Source organism: Chrysochloris asiatica, unplaced genomic scaffold (genome assembly GCF_000296735.1).
Source record: "Chrysochloris asiatica unplaced genomic scaffold, ChrAsi1.0 scaffold00044, whole genome shotgun sequence".
NCBI classification, from domain to species: domain Eukaryota; kingdom Metazoa; phylum Chordata; class Mammalia; order Afrosoricida; family Chrysochloridae; genus Chrysochloris; species Chrysochloris asiatica.
In genome coordinates this window covers 13,459,756-13,478,276 of record NW_006408562.1, presented here as the reverse complement: position 1 = coordinate 13,478,276, position 18,521 = coordinate 13,459,756, and the positions used below count along the sequence as shown (strand labels likewise).

Here is an 18,521-nt window from a genome sequence, read left to right as displayed (position 1 = left end):
AGCAACGAAGTCTCTTCATCCAGGCTCTTAAGGAGCATTCTGGCTGAACCAACAAAGATTGTTTGTTCCTCTGAAAGTCCATGCTACTTTAGTATTCTTCACCAACACCATAGATCAATCTGCATACATTCTTTTACTGTCTTCCTGATTCATTGTCCAGCTTTCACATCCATATGAGGCAACTGAGATACTAAGGCTTGCGTCAGTGTACCTTGTCCCCAAACTGACATCTTTGCTTTTTCACACTTTAAGAGGTCTTTTGCAGCTGATTTGCCTAATATCATACATCATTTGATTTCTTGATTATTGCTTTCATGAGTATTGCTTGTGGACCTAAGCAAAATAAAGTTTTTGACAACTTCAATCTTTTCTCCATTTATCATGATGTTATTTATTGATATAGTTGTGAGGATTTTTGTTTTCTTTATATTGAGATGCAGTTCATACTGAAGTTTGTGGTCTTTGATCTTCACCAGTAATACTTTAAATCCTAGTTACTTCCAGCAAGCAAAGTTGTATCATCTGATCATCACAGGTTGTTAATGAGTCTTCCTCCAATCCTGATGCTACGTTCTTCATATAATCTGCTTTGTCGATTGTTTGCTCAGCGTACAGATTGAATATGATGAAAGCATACAATCCTGGTACACACCTTCCCTGATTTTGAATTTACATCCTCTTGTTCTGCTCAAATGACTGCTCCTAGGTCTGTGTATAGTTTCCTCAGGAGCATAATTAAGTGTTCTGGGATACCCATTCTCGACAGTTTTATCCATAACTTGTCAGAGGCAAAAGCTTTTGCATAGTCAATAACGACAAGCAAACATCTTTCTAGTGTTCTCTGCTTTCAGCCATGGTGGTGTGCCATAAAGTTGGTTCCAACTCATAAGGTTTCCAAGGCTGTAAATCTTTACAAGAACAGAAAGCCTCATCTTTCTCTTGAGGAACAGCTGGTGTACTTGAACTGCTGACCTTGTGGTTAGCAGCCTAACTCGTAATCCCCTGTGTTATCAGAGCTCCTTGCTTTCAGCCTGAGATTCCTTCAATACTGCAAGTTGAGCCTTGAGTATTTTTCTGCAGTTCTTTCTTTCTTTCAGCTTGAGAAATGTTGCGTGGGGTCTTCCCTTTGGGTTCTTTAACTCCAGGTGTGTACACATTTTATTATAACACTTGACTTTGTCTTCTCCAGCTGCACTTTGAAATGTTCAGCTTAGCTCTTTTACTTCCTTATTTCTTCCCCTTGCTGTAGCTTCTCTGTGCTCAGAAGCAAGTTTCAGAGTCTCTTCTGCCATTCACTTTTGTCTTTCCTGTCTTTTTAATCACCTTTTGCATTCTTCATAGATGATGTTCTTAATAACATCCCACAACTCTTCTGGTTTAAGGTTATTGGTGTCTAATGTATCAAATCTGTTCTTGAGATTTCTCTAATTTCAGGTGGGACATTTTCAAGGTCATGTTTTGGTGCTCATGGGCTTGTTTTAATTTTCTTCAGTTTCAACCTGAACTTGCATTTGAGCAATTGATGGTGTGTTCCACAGTCTCTCCTGGCCTGGTGTTGGCTGACGATGCTGAGCTTCTTCATCTTCGCTTCCCATAGATGTCATCATCATTGTGATTCCTGTGTATTCCATCTAATGAAGCCCAGGTGTCTAGTTGCCTGTTATGTTACTGATAAAACTTACTTGCTCTGAACAAATAAGTCATTGGTCTTTCAAAATTCCATCAGCCAGCATTGTTTCTGTCACCAAGGCAATACTTTCCAAGTACTGATCCACTCTCTTTGTTTCCAACTTTCATATTCCAGTCACCAGTAATTATCAATTGATCTTGATTGCCTGTTTGACCAATTTCACACTGAAGAAGTAGATAGAATTCATTTTAATCATTACTGGCTTTAGTGGTTGGTGCGTAAATTTCAATAGTAGTGGTATTAACTGGTCTTCTTTGTTGTTTGCAGTGGACTCAGTTACAACTTTTAATGGCCCTGTAATAGGGTTTCTTAGAGTGGATGATGGGTTTGAAATGCCGACCTTGTGGCCTTACCAGTCCACTGCTTATTGTGTGTAGATATTATTCATCACAGACAGCATTGTACTTTAAGATTGGTCTTGAATTTTTTTTATAATGAATGCAACACCATTCCTCTTCAATTTGTCATTCCTGGCATAGTAAGCTATATGACTGTCTGATTCAAAATAGCTAATACTAGTCCATTTCATCTCATTAATACCTATTTCAGACATGTTATCAGGAGGGACCAGTCCCTGGAGAAGGTCATCATATTTGGTAAAGTGGAGGGTCAGCCAACGAGTTGGATTGACACAGTGGTAGCAGCAGTGGGCTCAAACATAACAGTTGTGAGATGGTGCAGTACGAGGCAGTGGTTCCTTCCTTTGTGCAGAGGGTCATTATGAGTTGGAACTGACTTGATGTTGCCTAACAGCAACAATGTGTAGGATACTGATTTTTATGTATTCCAGTTCATTTTTTACAACTTCCAATTTTCCTAGACTCATACATTCTATGATCTGATTAGTAATGGATGTTTGCAGCTGTTTCTTCTCATTTTGAGTTGTGCTACATCAGTAAATTAAGGTCCTGAAAGCATTGCTCCATTCACGTTTTTGTGACTTCCATTCAAGGTCAGCTCTACTTTGAGGAAGCAGCTTTTCCCCAGTCATATTTTAAGTGCATTCCAATCTGACAGGCTCATATTCTGTCATTATATTAATGTTCCTTTGTTTATAAGGTTTTCAGTGTCTGATCATTCAGAAGTGATCCACCTCTCCTTCTTTCTAGTCTATCTTAGTCTGGGAAGCTCTGCTGAAACCTATCTACCATGGGTGACCCTTTTGGTATTTAAAATACCCGTGGCATAGCTTCTAGCATTCCCGCAACATGCAAGTCAGTGGGAGTTCAGGTCAAGTGGAGTTTCCACAAAATCAAGCTCTTTGCCACCGTTTTAAAAATCAAGTATTTCCTCCACTCCTGGGTTGCCTTCATTCTTTGCTGCTTTATACCTTTATCTTTACTTTCACTAGATTGATTCTAATTCTATCTAAAATCCCTCTAATTGCCATCATAATTTCTGGTGACCTTTTTGAATAGTGTTTGGGTTGTTTTGTATTATTCTCATTGCTCTCAGGTTGCTTCTAGCTTGGATGCCCACAGAACTTAGCTCTCAGAGCCATTATCATTATCCTACAAGAAGTTATATTTTGTTTGGCAAATCATCTTTACTTTGCTTCCTGGATACTGCTGTTCGTTTCCTTGTTCACACTGTGTTCTTGATGGAGTTTTCACTTTCCTTAGATCAGAGGTGGGCACACTTTTCTGGAAAAGGCCAAACCAAAATAAAACAGTTGCTCTTGAGTTGCCACTGGGCTGTGACAACCCCGTGTGCTGCTCTTTGTGGGACTGCCTTCCTAATTGCATGGTAGAAGCAGATGGCCAGGCCTGCTTCCCAAGGTGCTCTGGGTAGGTTCAAACTGTCAGTCTTTTAATAGGTGAGTCCTTAACTCTGCACTACCTGGTGTGGCACTGTAGGATAAGCACTGGACTGCTAACTATAAGGTCAGTGGTTCAAACCCACTAACCATTCTCGGAAACCCTATGTTGGGTTGCTGTGGATCGAGACTGACTCGGGTACACAACCACCACCACAATAAGAGGGACTTCTAAAAGGCCAGGCAAGAAAGAGTTTTGGTTCCATAGGCTAAGTAGTCTCTCACTCTTCATCTCAGCCAGCGTAGCGTGTAATGAGTCATACATGCATTATCCTGGCTGGGCCCACTAAAGCTCTACAATGTAGTGAATGTTTTGTTTTATGTTACCACAATAAAAATGTCAAAACAAAACAAAAGGCCTTTATTTACCCAAACCAACACCAGGCATGTGCTGTTTGGGGAAAACTGAAGAAGAAACTGAAAGCATGAACTCAGTAAAAGCAGAGTATTTTCAGTCTTATTCTAGCATGTCGTATTATCATGCCCATGTTGTTTGTGTTACAGAAAATGTAACTATTGCCTTCTGAGAGTTTAGATTAATTGTGTTTTATAAATTCGTAATTTGGGACTTGTTTTAGACTTCCGAGAAGGAACTCATCAGTAAGGAGCAAGGTAATGAAAAGGCAACTGGAGCCTCTGATGTTGTCCTTTACAAAATCGACGTCCCTGCCAACAGGTATGATCTCTTGTGTCTGGAAGGATTGGTCCGAGGACTTCAGGTCTTCAAAGAAAGGTAAAGAAACATGTTCATTAAACGCTTTGCTAACTTGGATTTCATTTCTTCCTTTTTAATCCCTGTCATTATCAGCAACCCTATTTAAGTTGTTAGAAAAAAACATCTTGTTGGACAGGTTCACAGCTTTAGATCAGAAGGAGGGATGTTTGGAGAGTCTCCAAACTGCAGCCATTCAAGTTTGCCAGAATACTCAGTCAGAGCCTTCCATTTCTGGGGCATGCTGTAAAACTGGACTTAATGGTTTTATGGCTTCTTAAACTGAAAACAGTTCTTGTGTAGATGCGTATGATTTGCCTCAGAGTCCCATTGGAATGGATAGTTCATAGGCTAGTTAAAGGTTGAGAGGAAACTTGTTGTTATTAGGTGCCATCGAGTGGGTACCTACCGACTCATAGTGACCTTATGCACAGCAGAACGAAACACTGCCCGATTCTGGGCCAACCTCATTACTGTTGCTACACTGGAACCCATCGATGCTGCCACTTGGCCAATCCATCTCATTGGGGGACTTCCTCTTTTTCTCTGACCCTCCACCTTACCAAACATGATATCCTAGTCCAGTGACTGGTCCCTCCTGTGGGAAATTACCTGTCCTGGTGTGGCGCTGTGGGTTAATGCAACAGACTTCACAGTCCTTTGAACAGGAAAGTCAACGGTTCAAGCTCACCAGCTGCTTCTTGGAAACCCTATACAGGGTTGCTATGGGTCGGAATCAACAACAATAAAATGTAAGATTGGAGTCCTGGTTTGGCGCTGTGGGCTAATGCGTAAGACTGCAAAGTCATTTGAACTGCAAGGTTGGTGGTTCAATCTCACCAGCTGCTCCTTGGAAACCCTATAACATGGTCACTATGAGTAGGAACCGATTCGACAGCACTTAATAACAACAAAACACTTACTTGAGATCCCGGTGGCTCTGTAGGATAAGTACTGGACTGCAAACAACAAAATCAGTGATTTAAACCCACCAGTTGCTCCTCGGGAGACAGATGAGGCTTTTGGCTCCCACAAAGATTTACAGCCTGGGAAGCTCTGTAAAAGATCACTGTGAGTCAGAACTAATTCAGTAGCACTTAATAGCAATAATAGCAACAAATAATTGCTTAATGGTTTTCTAGCTTCTCCTGGGAAACTTGTCATTTGAGGCAGCCTGTACCATTTTGGGACAATTCTAAATGTTAGAAAATTTGTTAGGTTTTTTTTTTTATATTCAGTCAAAATTTGATTTGTGTAACTTTAACCTGGGTGCGCTGTGGCTCTGTAGAAGTACTGCACTGCGAACCACAAGGTCACTGTTCAAGTCCACCAGCTGCTCTGTGGGAGAAAGATGCGGTTTCCTACTCCCGCAAAGATGGACAGGCTGGAAACCCAATAAAGGGTCGCTGTAATTCACAGTCAACATAATGGCACTTAACCACTTCAGCCCATTACCCTAGTTCTGTTTATTTTGTATATTTTATATATACGTAAGTAAAAGCCACCTCCTATTTAGTACTATAAATTTACTAGTCTTGATCTGAACCAATAAAAAAATTGTTTTCTAATTATAAATGAATTATAATTCATTTATCAAATATTTTGGTTAATTTATTTTAGGATAAAGGCTCCAGTATATAAACGGGTAATGCCAAAGGGAGAAATACAGAAATTAGTGATCACAGAAGAGGTAATCAAGATGAGTCCTTTTTTTTTTTTTTTTTTTTTTTAATATAAAAATTTCTTTTGTGTATATGCCTATAAAGGGGAGAAGGAAAAATGGAACAAATCTATTGTCAAATGTGCCTGCCTTTGTTCATTTGCTAAAATAGGTGTGTTTTAATATTTATTCTCTGACGCTAAAAAAATTCAGTTCTAACAAGAAATGAGAGGGAACAAGGCATCTGTTTTCAATAAATAATTTTAGAAAATAAAATCCAAATGTTTATTTATTATCATGTACTAATAACATTTAAAAAGAAAAAAATTGGTGGGGGGGTGCTTGTTTTCCTAAAAAATATTTAAATTACAAGCAAATGAAAAATTCAATTTTTTCCCTCGATTTTTAGCTAATTTTCAAAAATCTTGAAATGTACGTTTCATGAGGTCTGTGACTTTTCCTTTGCTCACCTTATTTATTATTTATTGAGTGCTGCACATAGGAGGGCACTCCCAGATTTGTTAGAAAATTTCCACTATCTTTTAATTCCATTTTCCTTGAATTTTTTGAAGGCCCGCATATATCTGTTTGAAATGAAAATTTGTGGCAATGTGAAGAGTGTAGCTAACTGTGTATCACAAGATACTGTTTTAAAGAAAAACATTATTTACCACCTCTAATGACAATATGAATTCCAGACAGCTAAAGTACGCCCTTACGCTGTAGCGGCAGTACTCCGCAACATCAAGTTCACTAAAGAGCGCTACGACAGTTTCATTGAACTTCAGGAGAAGTTACATCAGAATATCTGCAGGTTTGTGGTTGCATATCTTCCTCCTGCCCTCTCCCTCGTCCTCCTGCTTTCCCCCTCTCTCCTGCTTTCTTCTTCTTTATTCCCTTTTCCTCCCTTTTTCCTTTTTTCTTATTTATAAATTTTTTTTTCCAAAGCATTTCTAAATTAATATGTGAGAATAACAAGAGTTTAAATTTGCTTTCTCAGACAAATATTTGTCAGATATTTGCTTCTGCTTATAAATTGTATATACATAGAAAGACAGAGATGTTTTTCATACAATGTAGAGAAAAAGTATGAAGTCCTAGAAAACAAATTTTTTATTGGTTTAAATCAATACTAGTCAATTTATACTGCTAAATATGAGGTGGCTTCAAAAAGTTTACTGGCAAATGTAATTGAAATATAATGGAGTTTTTCCACAAACTTTTGGAAGCCCCCTTATGTAAATCATGGTTGTTTGACGTATGATCTGTGGTTTTATGGTGGTGGTGGTGGTGGTGGTGGTGGTGGTGATGATGTGCGTGTAGACGGTTCCAACTCATGCTGTATAGGGTTTCCGAGACGATGAATCTTTATAGAAACAGAAAGCCTCATCTTTCTCCCCCAGAACCACTGGTGGTTTTGAATGGCTGACCTTGAGGTTAGTAGCCCGACTCGTAACCACTAAATGGAAAAAAAAAAAAAAGGCTTCATTTCACTTTTTGAGTGAACCTAATCATAAATTGTCAGAGTAATTTCTAAAATAAAACTGGAGACTGTATTAACAGCTGAATTTACTTATTTTTGACATTATCGTATGTGATTTCATATAGTGCTGTCACAGGAATGAAAGCAAAAAAACCTGTTGCTGTCTCATCAGTTCCGATTCACAGGGACCCAAAGAGTGGAGTAAAAACTCCCCATAGGCTTTCTAAGGCTGGAGTTCTGGTGTGGCGCTGTAGGGTGGGTAATCACTGGACTGCTAAATACAGGGTCGGCGGTTCAGACCTATGAGCCACTCTTCAGAAACCTTACGTTGTTGTTAAGTGTCAGTGAGTCTGTTCTGATTCAGCGACCCTGTATAGGGTTTCTGAGTAGCGGCTGGTGGGTTTGAACCACTAATCTTGCAGTTCAGACCGACCTTGCTGTCCAGTACAGGGGCGTTATGAGTTGGAACTGTCTCATTAGCATAACACTTAACAACCACCATCTTTAAGGAGGCATACGGCTTTCTCCCACAGACCTTTGTATAGTCCTGAAATTAGTGATTGGTAATTACATCTCAGGGGACTTCAAAAAGTTCATAGAAAAATGGAATGAAATGGTAATGGAAATTTTCTCTGAAGCTTTAGAAGCCTCATATGTCTTTAATAAAAACAGAAAAAGTGGTTTTATGTTTTAATTGTTGCAGTTCGGTAAATCAGAGATAGGTGAAGTCCTTGTGTATGGGGGCGGCTGGGGTTAATGCACTGGACTGCAAGGTCGGGTGTTTAAGCTCACCAGCCACTCATTGAAAACTCTATACAGGGTTGCTGTGGGTTGGAACTGACTTAACGGCACATAACAACAACAGTGATGCACAGGGCTGACAGAATCATCAGTGCTTTCTTCTGTCTTGTAAATGCCTAAAAATAAAAAGCACACCTGTGGTTAAGCTCATTAGATTTCTTGTTTTCCTGGAACACCTGTTGCTGCTATCAAGTGGTTGAAGCAATAGTTTTTATGATTCCAAGTAACGTTTATTCCAGTTCTTTAAGAGTCTAAATTGTTAGCTTGCTAGTATGTAGTTGTTAAACAAAACAGTAACTCATATGTAATTTTAAAACAAAAAATAGGATATAAGATTTCTGATAAGCATAGATGTCTCTGATCATCTCTTGTGAACATACTTAATTTTAGGAACCTATTTTTATGTAAATCAGAAGGTATTCCTTCACTTAATTCCATTTTTTTTTTTTTGTGTGTGTGTGTGTGTGTGTGAACTGAGTGACAGTTTACATGGGAGAACATTGGCTTTACACCATCGTTTCATTGCAGTGATTACAATATCCTCTGTGCATCATCATTCAACAGTATTTGCTTCCATTCCCGCTGTTTTTTTTGGGGGGAGGGGTGGGAGGTGAAGCGGGGGAGATGTACACAAAAACACTCAGGAATATATAATTTAGATAACTAAAGGGCACATTCTGCAAGCCTGCCTCCTAGCCACCAGCACCCAGTCCCTCTCTTTCCATGAGTCCAGAGTCCTCAGCTGTTCCTCTCTCCATGTCCTCATTTCTGCCTCCATCTCTGGTGTCGATGCTTCTCTGGATAGGTTTCCGCATTCCGCTTGTGCTCGTCTACCTTGATGGTCCTAGAGTCCTCTGTTTCTGGACTGTTAGATTAACAACTCCCTCGTTTTTGTTACAAAACTTCTACCTTTACAGTTGTGACAGTCACAGTTAGTTAGAATAGCAATTTCTCACTATTGAATCATAAGAATCTTATCCCCATCTCTTTTCACCAGACCTGTCTAGACAAGATGAAAATATTCAGTGGGGACTCTACCTTTCCCCACCAGCTCTTCAATTAAACTCCCTCTTGAAAACTTGTAAGCCAGTCACTTCATGCCTTTATCACCCTCTCATTTAGCCAGTTAGCCTTTATCACCCCCTAAATTAGTCAATGCCTAAGTTGCCCATCCCTGTCTAACCTTTATACAGAAGGGAAAGGATTGATACTTGATGTGAAGACTCCTTCCCTCTCTGTTGGGATTTTGTGCTACCACCTCCATGAATATAGGTAAAGTTCATCAAACTGTAGCAATTTACCTCATTTCCTTTACCAAAAAAGTTTTTTTAATCTTCCTCTAGTTGAGTTCTGATTATCAAGCCATCGAGGCTAGGTCAAATGGGTACTATCTATAAGTTTGGGCAGATGCAAGTGAGTGCATCTCCACTCACTTCATATCAGTTGGACGCTTCACTCTCAGCTCTAGCCCTCCATGTCTTTGTCCATGGGCTCAGGTGTCCCCAGATCTCACTGTACTTCGGACCAACCAGCCCTTCCTCTTCTCTCTCTCATCTCCAAGTCAATGGGAGTCAGTGGAATGTGGTTGAACTCAGACCATTTCTTCATTGCTGTCTTTCCCCCTCTTCCATTCGCCAGTAGATCAGTGTAGTCACCAGCAAGCGTGCATGCCTGCTCATGTGTTCCATTTGAGTTTCAGTCTTAGAGGGGAGTTTGTCCTGAAGGGACTTAAGTGGTTGCCTTGATGTCTTCCTGGCCAATCATACTGCCATTTTTGTTTGGGGTTTTTCCTGCAGACTTTTCTTTGAGTATGTATCTTCTATTCTTCTAGCTGTTCCAGGCTGGTCTGCTTGTCCTTTCTAGTGGGAATGTTCCACCTCAGAAGGTTCTGGATGGGGCTCAGGATACCACCTAAGGTCCTATACACTTCAAAGACTCCACAAAGAGCGTATTACATTGGGCAAATTCTAGAACCCCTTTAAGGTATTCCAATCAGTTGTAGGCCAAAAATGGGCTTACAAGCTTTCTGTAATCATGTTTCCTGAATTTCCTTTGTATCGCAGTCAAGTGTCTATTTTACAATAGTAGGTGAAATTCTATTTTTAGTGCAATTTTATGTGGTATTTCTGGAAAGTATCAGCTTTTTCTAAGGGGAGGAGTAGGCTATACATGTTTGAACTTCTGGTGTGCCCGCATTGTCATTGGTCATAAATCCTTATTATCTAAGTTACCACATTTATTAGCAAAAAGTTGTTCATAATGGTCCTGCAGTGGTTACAAATCAGGCTGCTAACCTTAAGGTCAGCAGTGCAAAACTACCAGCTGTTCCATAGGAGAAAGATGAGGCTTTCTGCTCCCATAAAGATTTATAGCCTTGGAAACCCTGTACAGGGTCACTATGGGTCGGAACCTACTCCACGGCACATAACCACCATCACCACCAGTACCTGTAGTCTGACTTCTACTTCTTCCTCTTCTACTTGGGATATTTCTGGAAATTCCTAAAATTAACTCCTATCCTTTGCAAACAAACTGTATAACAAATGAACTTAATGGCTTTTGACTTTTCTTACTTAATAAGTTACACTTTAAATGTTACTCACAGCTTTTAAAGTTTTTTTTATTAATGATACAGGTTATGACAGAAAATTGAGGAACATAATAGAGAAGCCAAAAAATGTGTAGTTCATTCTCATTTAATGAAAACATTTTTGCTAACTTGAGGACAGTAAAAGGAAGTAGATTAAAGGAAGATAAAGGGAATGCTTACTTTGAAAGTGTCCCAGTAACAATATTTGGGAAAGCATAGAGACAAGGCATGTATTTCAGCCTCTGAAATTATGTTTTAAGTAGCTTTGTAATTTCCCATTACTCCTGATGGGTTTGAGAATTTGTTATGGTCCACTAATGGTACCATTTAGCAAGTCTGTTTTAGGAAGGTGCCTAAAAAATAATTAAAAAAAAAATTGTTTCTGTTATGGTTGGAATTTCTGATTTGGAATATTCACATGTCTCTCTCTGATTTAACATTTAGAAAAAGAGCTCTAGTTGCTATTGGAACTCATGATTTGGACACTTTGTCAGGCCCGTTTACATATACAGCGAAGCGTCCTTCAGATATCAAATTCAAGCCTTTAAATAAGACCAAGGAGTATACAGCCTGTGAGCTGATGACCATGTACAAGGTAGGTGGGTTTTTCTATTTGCATAGATGGTGGTGGTGATGATGTGTTTCTGAGTCAGTTCCGACTCATAGCCACCCTGCGTAGGGTGTAGAGAGCCTCATCTTTCTCCTGCGGAGTGACTGGTACTGAGCTTGTGGTTAGCATCCCAGCTGCAAATCCACTGTGCTACCAGGCCTCCTCACATTAGGCACTGTTGTTGTTATGAGTTGGTTCCGACCCATAACGACCCTGTATAGGTTTCCAAGGAGCGGCTGGTGAGATTGAACAACAGACCTTATAGTCCAGTGCATTAATCCACAGCGCCACACCAGAACTCCCTTATTATACAATAACTATGCATAAATAATGAAATGCCTTCAAAATGAATTTTTGAAATTAGGGAAATGTAATGAATGCTTTTTTAAAATACTGGCCTCTTGACTGAGAGGTACTGATGGATTTGATCTAGAGTGGGACCTGGACAGAATTTTGTGTTTTGTTAATTTTCCAACTCCTCAGATGACATTAATGTACAGTTTGGGTTGAAAAGCACTTGAAATAGACCATAATTATTGCGGTATAATTTAAACTCATGCAAGTGTAGGATTTAGCTGGTGGGAAATAAAATTGCAAGGTGTCTGATACCCATTATTAGCATTTTAAGAGTTCAACAGTGGAAAAGAACTATAACACCATAAAATGTACGAAGCAGTGAGTATCATTTGAAACAAGCAGCTATTATCTTTGCTGTAATTTGCAAACCATTTCTTCCTGCTTGCCCAAGTAGATCTCTGATGGTTTTATTTTGTTGGAGATGATTCCGGCATACTATGGCAGATTTGTCTTCACTTTTTCAAACAACTCAATTCTGTTCTCTTTTTCTTTCCCCAGTAGGCGATGAAATGGTACATGATATAAAGATACTAATTTATCTTAGAAGGTCTTGTACATTTAGGACTTTCTGTTGTTTGGGGCCTTTCCCCCACTTACTTTCCCCTTTTATATTAGGTAGCTCTGTAAACTAATTATAGTGATAGAGATGAAAGACAAGTATTGTTTGACTTAATTTTTCTTTTCAGACCGACAACCACCTTAAACATTATCTACATATCATTGAAAATAAACCTCTGTACCCAGTTATCTCTGACAGCAACGGTGTTGTCCTCTCAATGCCTCCAATAATCAATGGTAAGTGATTTCAAAAGGGCCATAGAATTTAAAAAAAAAAATTTTTTTAAAGGTTTTTATTGTGGATTGAGTGAAAGTTTACAGGGCAGATCAACAGTTTTACATTCAACAAATTGTACACCTTATTTCATTACAATGATTATAAGCTCTCTCATGTACCATCAGTTAACAGTATTTCTCTCTATTCACGTTAGCTTTTTTTAAAAAAAAAAAAATCCCGCTCAGGCATGTATAATAATTTACACCTCCACTGGGCACATTCTGCAAGTCTGCCTCCTGACCACCAGCTCTCAGTCCCTCTCTTCCCATGAATCTAGAGTCCTCAGCTGCTCCTCTCCGTGACCCCATCTCTGTTTGCATTTCTGGTGTCGCTACTTCTCTGGATAAGATCTCGCATTCTGCTTGTGCTCTTCTCCCTTGGTGGTCCTAGGGTCCTCTGTTTCTGGACTGTAAGATTAACCACTCCCCTGTTTTTGTTACAAAACTTCTACCTTTACAATTGTGACAGTCACAATTAGTCATGATAACAATTATTCATTGTTGAATCATACGAATCTTATCCCTATCTCCTTTAACCAGACCCATCTAGACAAGATGGATACTATTCAGTGGGGATTCTTTCTTCCTCCCCATGCTCTTAAACTAAACTCCCTCTTGAAACTAAAGCAGTCACTTTGTGCCTTTATCGCCCCCTTATTTTAGGTAGCCAGTGTCTTAAGTTGCCCATCCCTATCTACCCTGTGTACAGAGGGGATAGCATTGATACTTGATGTGAAGACTCCTTCCCTCTCTGTGGGTATTTAGAGTTACTACCCCCATGAGTATAGGTCAGGTTCATCAAATTATAGCAATTTACCTTTGTTTGCTATATCAAAAAAAAATTTTTTTTTTTTTTTTGGTAATCTTCCTCTAGTTGAGTTCTGATTATCAAGCCATCAAGGCTAGGTCAGAAGGGTACTATCTTCAAGTTTGGGTGTTCTTGTGCATCTCACCTCACTTCATATTAGCTGGATGCTCCACTCTCACCTCTAGCCCTCTGTGGCTATGTCCTTTTCCATGGGATCAAATGTACCCAGGTCTCACAACACTTGGGACCAACCAGTCCTTTCTCTTCTCTCTCTCAACTCCAGGTCAACAGGAGTCAATGGACTGTGGTTGAACTCAGCCTATGTCTTTGTTGCTGCCTTTCCTTCTCTTCCACTCACCAGTAGACCAATGTGGTAGCCAACAAGCTTACATGTTTGTTCATGTGTTCCCTTTGAGTTTCAGTCTTAGAGGGGAGTTTGTCCTGAAGGAACTTGATTGCTTGCCTTGATGGCTTCATGGCAAACAGCTTGCTTATTCTGGTAGTAACCAGTCATGCTAACATTTTTGTTTCGGGTTTTTACTGATGATCTTTCTTTGAAGATGTATCTTCTGTTGCTCTAGCTATTCCAGGCTGGTCTGCTTGTCCTTGCTAGTAGGAATGTCCCACCTCATAAGGTTCTGGATGGGACTCAGGATTCCACCTAAGCTCCTATACTCTGAAAAGGCTTTGCAAGAGGCCTGTTTCACTGTGCAAGTCCTATAACCCCTTTTAGGTATTCCAATCAATTATTGGCTGAAGACAGGCTTCCAATCAGTTCCAATCAGTTATTGGCTGAAGACAAGGTTTCTGTAATCATGTTTCCCAACATTCCTTTCTATCCCACTCAAGTGTCTATTTTATAATAGTAGGCAAGGGAAACCAATATTCATAAGACAGTCAAGCTAAAATACTTATTTCCCCTCTTCGCTATACCTAGATCCCTGTATCACAGAGCCCTGTTGTTCCCTTAGGTTGATCATGCATCACTATTTACTTCTGACCCACTTAGGCCATGCGAACCTGTCTCAGTGTTCCCCTATCTATCTTGTTCTTCCCCTTTCTTATATTGCTCTCCCCAACACTGGAACTAAATCTCTACCCCATCCACACTGTTGTGGTAGTCTTGTATTCAATTCATTCTTCCCTCCATTTAAGACAGTCTATTTTATCCTGTAATCTACCTGACCTCACCATATGGATCTCTGTTCCTCTGTTTACCTTCATTCACATTGTAATTGTTTTCATCATAGTCTGACTTCCCAGATCCTCTGTTCTTATAATTTTGTTCTGTTCTTGGCTCTTCCGTTTGTTGATTGAGTTCAAGGTGATGCTGCCACATACCTCATTCTCTGGTTGTTGTCTGTTCTTGTTGGTTCTCAGTGCACACGACTTCCATTAGGATGTTTTTCATAGCAGGGTTGGCTTTGGCAAAATCCCTTAGCTTCTGTTTATCCTGGAATGTTTTGATTACACCATCATATTTGATTGACAGCTTTGCTGGGTAGAGGATTCTTGGGTGGAAGTTTTTTTCTTTCAGGATTTTATATATGTCTCCCCATTGCGTTCTTGCCTGCATAGTTTGTTAAGAAATCTGAGCTTAATCTGATTTTCTTTCCTTTGTATGTTACACTTCTCTTTTCCTTAGCTGCTTTCAGGATTCTGTCCTTATCTTTGATTTTGGAGAGCTTGATTATTATATGTCTTGGTGATTGTCTTTTAGGGTCTGTACATCCTGGGGTTCGTTGATCTTCTTGAATGCTTACCTTTTCGCATTTCAGGATGTTAGGGAAATTTTCTTCCAACAGCTCTTCAACTGTCTCCTCTGTGGACTTGTGTGATTCTTCCTGTTCCGGAATGCCGATAATTCTTAAGTTATTCCTCTTCATATTGTCCAACATGAATATTAGGCCTTCTTCAGATTTTTTTTTATCCTTTTTTGTGCTTGCTCTTCTATCTTAGTATTGCTGAGAGATTTATCTTCTAGCTCACTAGTTCTGGCTTCTATCTCTTTGATTCTACTCCTTTGCCCTTTCAGTTTATTGTCCATTCCTGATATTCTATTATTAATCGTTAGAACCTCTTTCTATAGGTTTTGAATTGTTTTCAATGCTGTATCTATCTTATTTGATTGTTCCTGTAGTGCTTTCCTGACTTCTTCCTTATTTTTCTCAACTCCATTGTATAGTGTTTTGATACATTTTATAATCATTTTTCTGAATTCCTTCTCAGTCATTTCCAAAGCCTGCTCATCTTCCAGTGTGGAGTGTAGGTCTACTTCAGGGCCATAGTTTTTTGCTGTTTCTTCATAATTTCTGTAGAATTCTCCATAGATTTGATTGAACCAAATCAAATAACTCTTAACCTTAGCATCTCAGGTCTTTTGTAGATTTGTTGGTATTGGGTTTTTAAACTTACTCATTCAAGAAATGGAATGGTCTTATGGTCTTAACATTTCATTGATGATTTTTATGTAGTTTATAAATGTGCAAGTATTTCTAAGTTTATAGATATTCTATGCCAGTCTCTGGATTCTGTTTTATTCCTAGATGTTGTTACTTTGGTTGTTGCAGGCAATTAGACCTTGGCAAATCTCAGGGTCTTGTCTATAGTTATCTAATTGACCTTAAATATTTGAATGGAATTTTTCCATTTTAACTCTTTTCTGAAGGCTCTTTTGATTAAGTGCACGGACAGAATTATTGACATCTCAGCCATAGACGTTTGCCAGTGCTGGAGGTGAAGAGGAGGATTGGCTGATTCGTGGCAGGAAGGAGAGTCATCCAGATCTTGGGTTGTGATGGCTGCAGTTGTTCAGTGCTGAGCTTTGGAGTTATCCAGATTGAGACCCAAATCTGAGCCTGGCTGCTGTTAGCTTGTTATCATGGTCAAGCCGCTAACTCTCTCTGACCCTGGCTTCTCTGTCTGCAGCTCCTTCATAGGCAGTCTTTACCACAGTAAATAGTGAGCGAGACAGCAGGTGTGCTCGACATCACACCTGACAGAACGTGTGCACTCTCTGTATGCTTGTTATGTTGTTGTTAAATGCCGTCTAGTCCCTTCCGACTCACAGCGACCCCTGTTGTAGGGTTTCCCAGAGGAGTGACTGGTAAGCTTGAACCTCCACCCTTGTGGTTCAAACCAACCTTGCACCCCGGTGCATTAACCCACAGCTAATTTACAATGGGACTTAAAATGAGAGTTGTGTATTCCCTTACCTCTGAGATGTTACTTTATATTAAGCCCCAAATTTGAAAAAAATGTAGTTTCTGTTTTGTTGAACTTTTAGTCCTCTTACATTTCAGAGAATGATTTTTAAAGTTTGTTTTGTTTTGTTTTCTTTACAGGGAATCATTCCAAAATAACAGTGAAGACTAGAAATGTGTTTATTGAATGCACAGGAACTGACTTTACTAAGGTAAATACAAGTTTTATACTATCAGACAGGAACAATTTTATTTCTGGGCCAAGATCTAAGGCTCAACTTTAAAATACATTCATTTTACAGGCATAAGCATATTTCAGATATTTAGAAATTAGAGCGCTCTGGGTATTCTTCTGTGTTTTGGTCCTGTCCACTTCACAGAATGGACAGATCAGCACCTGCTGTGTTTTCTGTGTCAGGAGTTGAATACTGAGCATCTTGTGTCTTCACGTCCTGGAACTCCCCCTGCTTTTGGAGGGAGGCAGCTATTTGCTTATATAAGCAGAGTGGTGGAAGGAGACCGTACAAATTGCTTCTCTCAGTTTAAATGATGCGACATTCATCCCTCTGTGTACTTGGTGGGGAAATGGACGAATTGGCTATAAAGAAGTGCTATTTACCAAACTGTTACAAGATGTATGCTCATAAAGATACCTAAAATACTTAGAATACTAATTGTTTGTTGACATTTATTGGAATGGATTGCTGCGGGAGTGTTGTCCCACTGCGTGTGACTTCTTGACACATGTTAGGGAAGGCAGAGAGTGAACTGGCCAGTCAGAAAAGACAGAAAGCTTTACCTCACTGGCAGCAGAAGGTTGGAAGACAAGGTAGGGGAGAGAAATGGCATTCACATACATTTTAGAGGATTGAATACCATTGCAAGGTATTTTATTTATGAGTTTATATTACAATAAAATATGTCACATATTTGACATTATTTGTCTCTAGGAATATTCTCTGGGTAATATAGCTTTTACTATTTAAAAAATTATTTATGCAGTAACTGAGTCTAGCTAACCTTCTTCGATGCTCATGCATATAAGTGAGACAGGTGTGAGCATGTTAGTAGAAAGCTAGGATGAAAAGATCCTGGAAGTTTTCCCTGAATATTTTGAAGCTCCATCTTATATCCCATATATCCCAATAAAATGACTGTGTTTTTTTTCCCAAAGCTTATAACCAAAGCTGATACATAGTAAGGACCTTACCCAAACCCAATGCCATCGATTCGATTCTGACTAATAGTGACCCTATGTAAGGTTCCTGAGACTATAAATCTTTATAGGCACTGACAGCCTCATCTTTCTCCCATGGAGTGGCTGGTGGGTTTGAACTGCTGACCTTGTGGTTAGCAGTCCGATGCTTATCCTGCAGTGCCACCAGGGCTTGTTAAGGGTTTTATAGGCTGACTAAATAGTTTTTAAGTTGGAAAAAAAAAATACGATAATCCTATAGATGTGCACTTAATCCTCATCATAATCCAATGAGGTTAACCTAACAGATGAGGGAGCTGGGGTACAGAGAGTATAAGAAGTGACTCCCCCAGTGTCAAGGAGCCCTCGTGCCACAGCGGTTAATCACGTGACTGCTGACTGAAAGGTGGGAGGTTCTAACACACTAGCCTTTCTGTAGGAGAAAGATGTGGCAGTCTGCTTCCATGAAGATTGCCGCCTTGGAAAGCCTCTGGGCTAGTTCTCCTGTGTCCTGTACAGCGGCTGTGAGTTGGAATGGACTTGTCGGTAAAGGGTTTGGGTTTTGGATTGTCCAACAAAGTCTCATCACTAGTAAGTGGTTGAGCCCAGGGCTTAGAAAGTGTGGCTTCAGAGATGTTTCTCTCCATCGTGAAACTTGGTGAGTCCAAAGCTGAGGGTGGAGCAAAGTAATCATTCATATGAATCTTAAATTGTAACTCAGAATTACGTAAATGTGGAACATACGCAGATTAGGACGGACCC

The 18,521-nt window shown here is 39.6% G+C and overlaps 1 protein-coding gene across 1 annotated transcript in view; it reads left to right on the top strand.

The window, feature by feature from the left end:
* FARSB (phenylalanyl-tRNA synthetase, beta subunit) overlaps positions 1–18,521 on the top strand; it is an 83,518-nt gene that overhangs the window by 10,121 nt on the left and 54,876 nt on the right. Inside the window, exons 3-8 of the mRNA XM_006861885.1 lie at positions 4,085–4,239; positions 5,839–5,908; positions 6,577–6,692; positions 11,197–11,347; positions 12,406–12,514; positions 16,706–16,776. Coding sequence (XP_006861947.1) covers positions 4,085–4,239; positions 5,839–5,908; positions 6,577–6,692; positions 11,197–11,347; positions 12,406–12,514; positions 16,706–16,776 — 672 coding nt within the window. The remainder of the gene's footprint in view (positions 1–4,084; positions 4,240–5,838; positions 5,909–6,576; positions 6,693–11,196; positions 11,348–12,405; positions 12,515–16,705; positions 16,777–18,521) is intronic.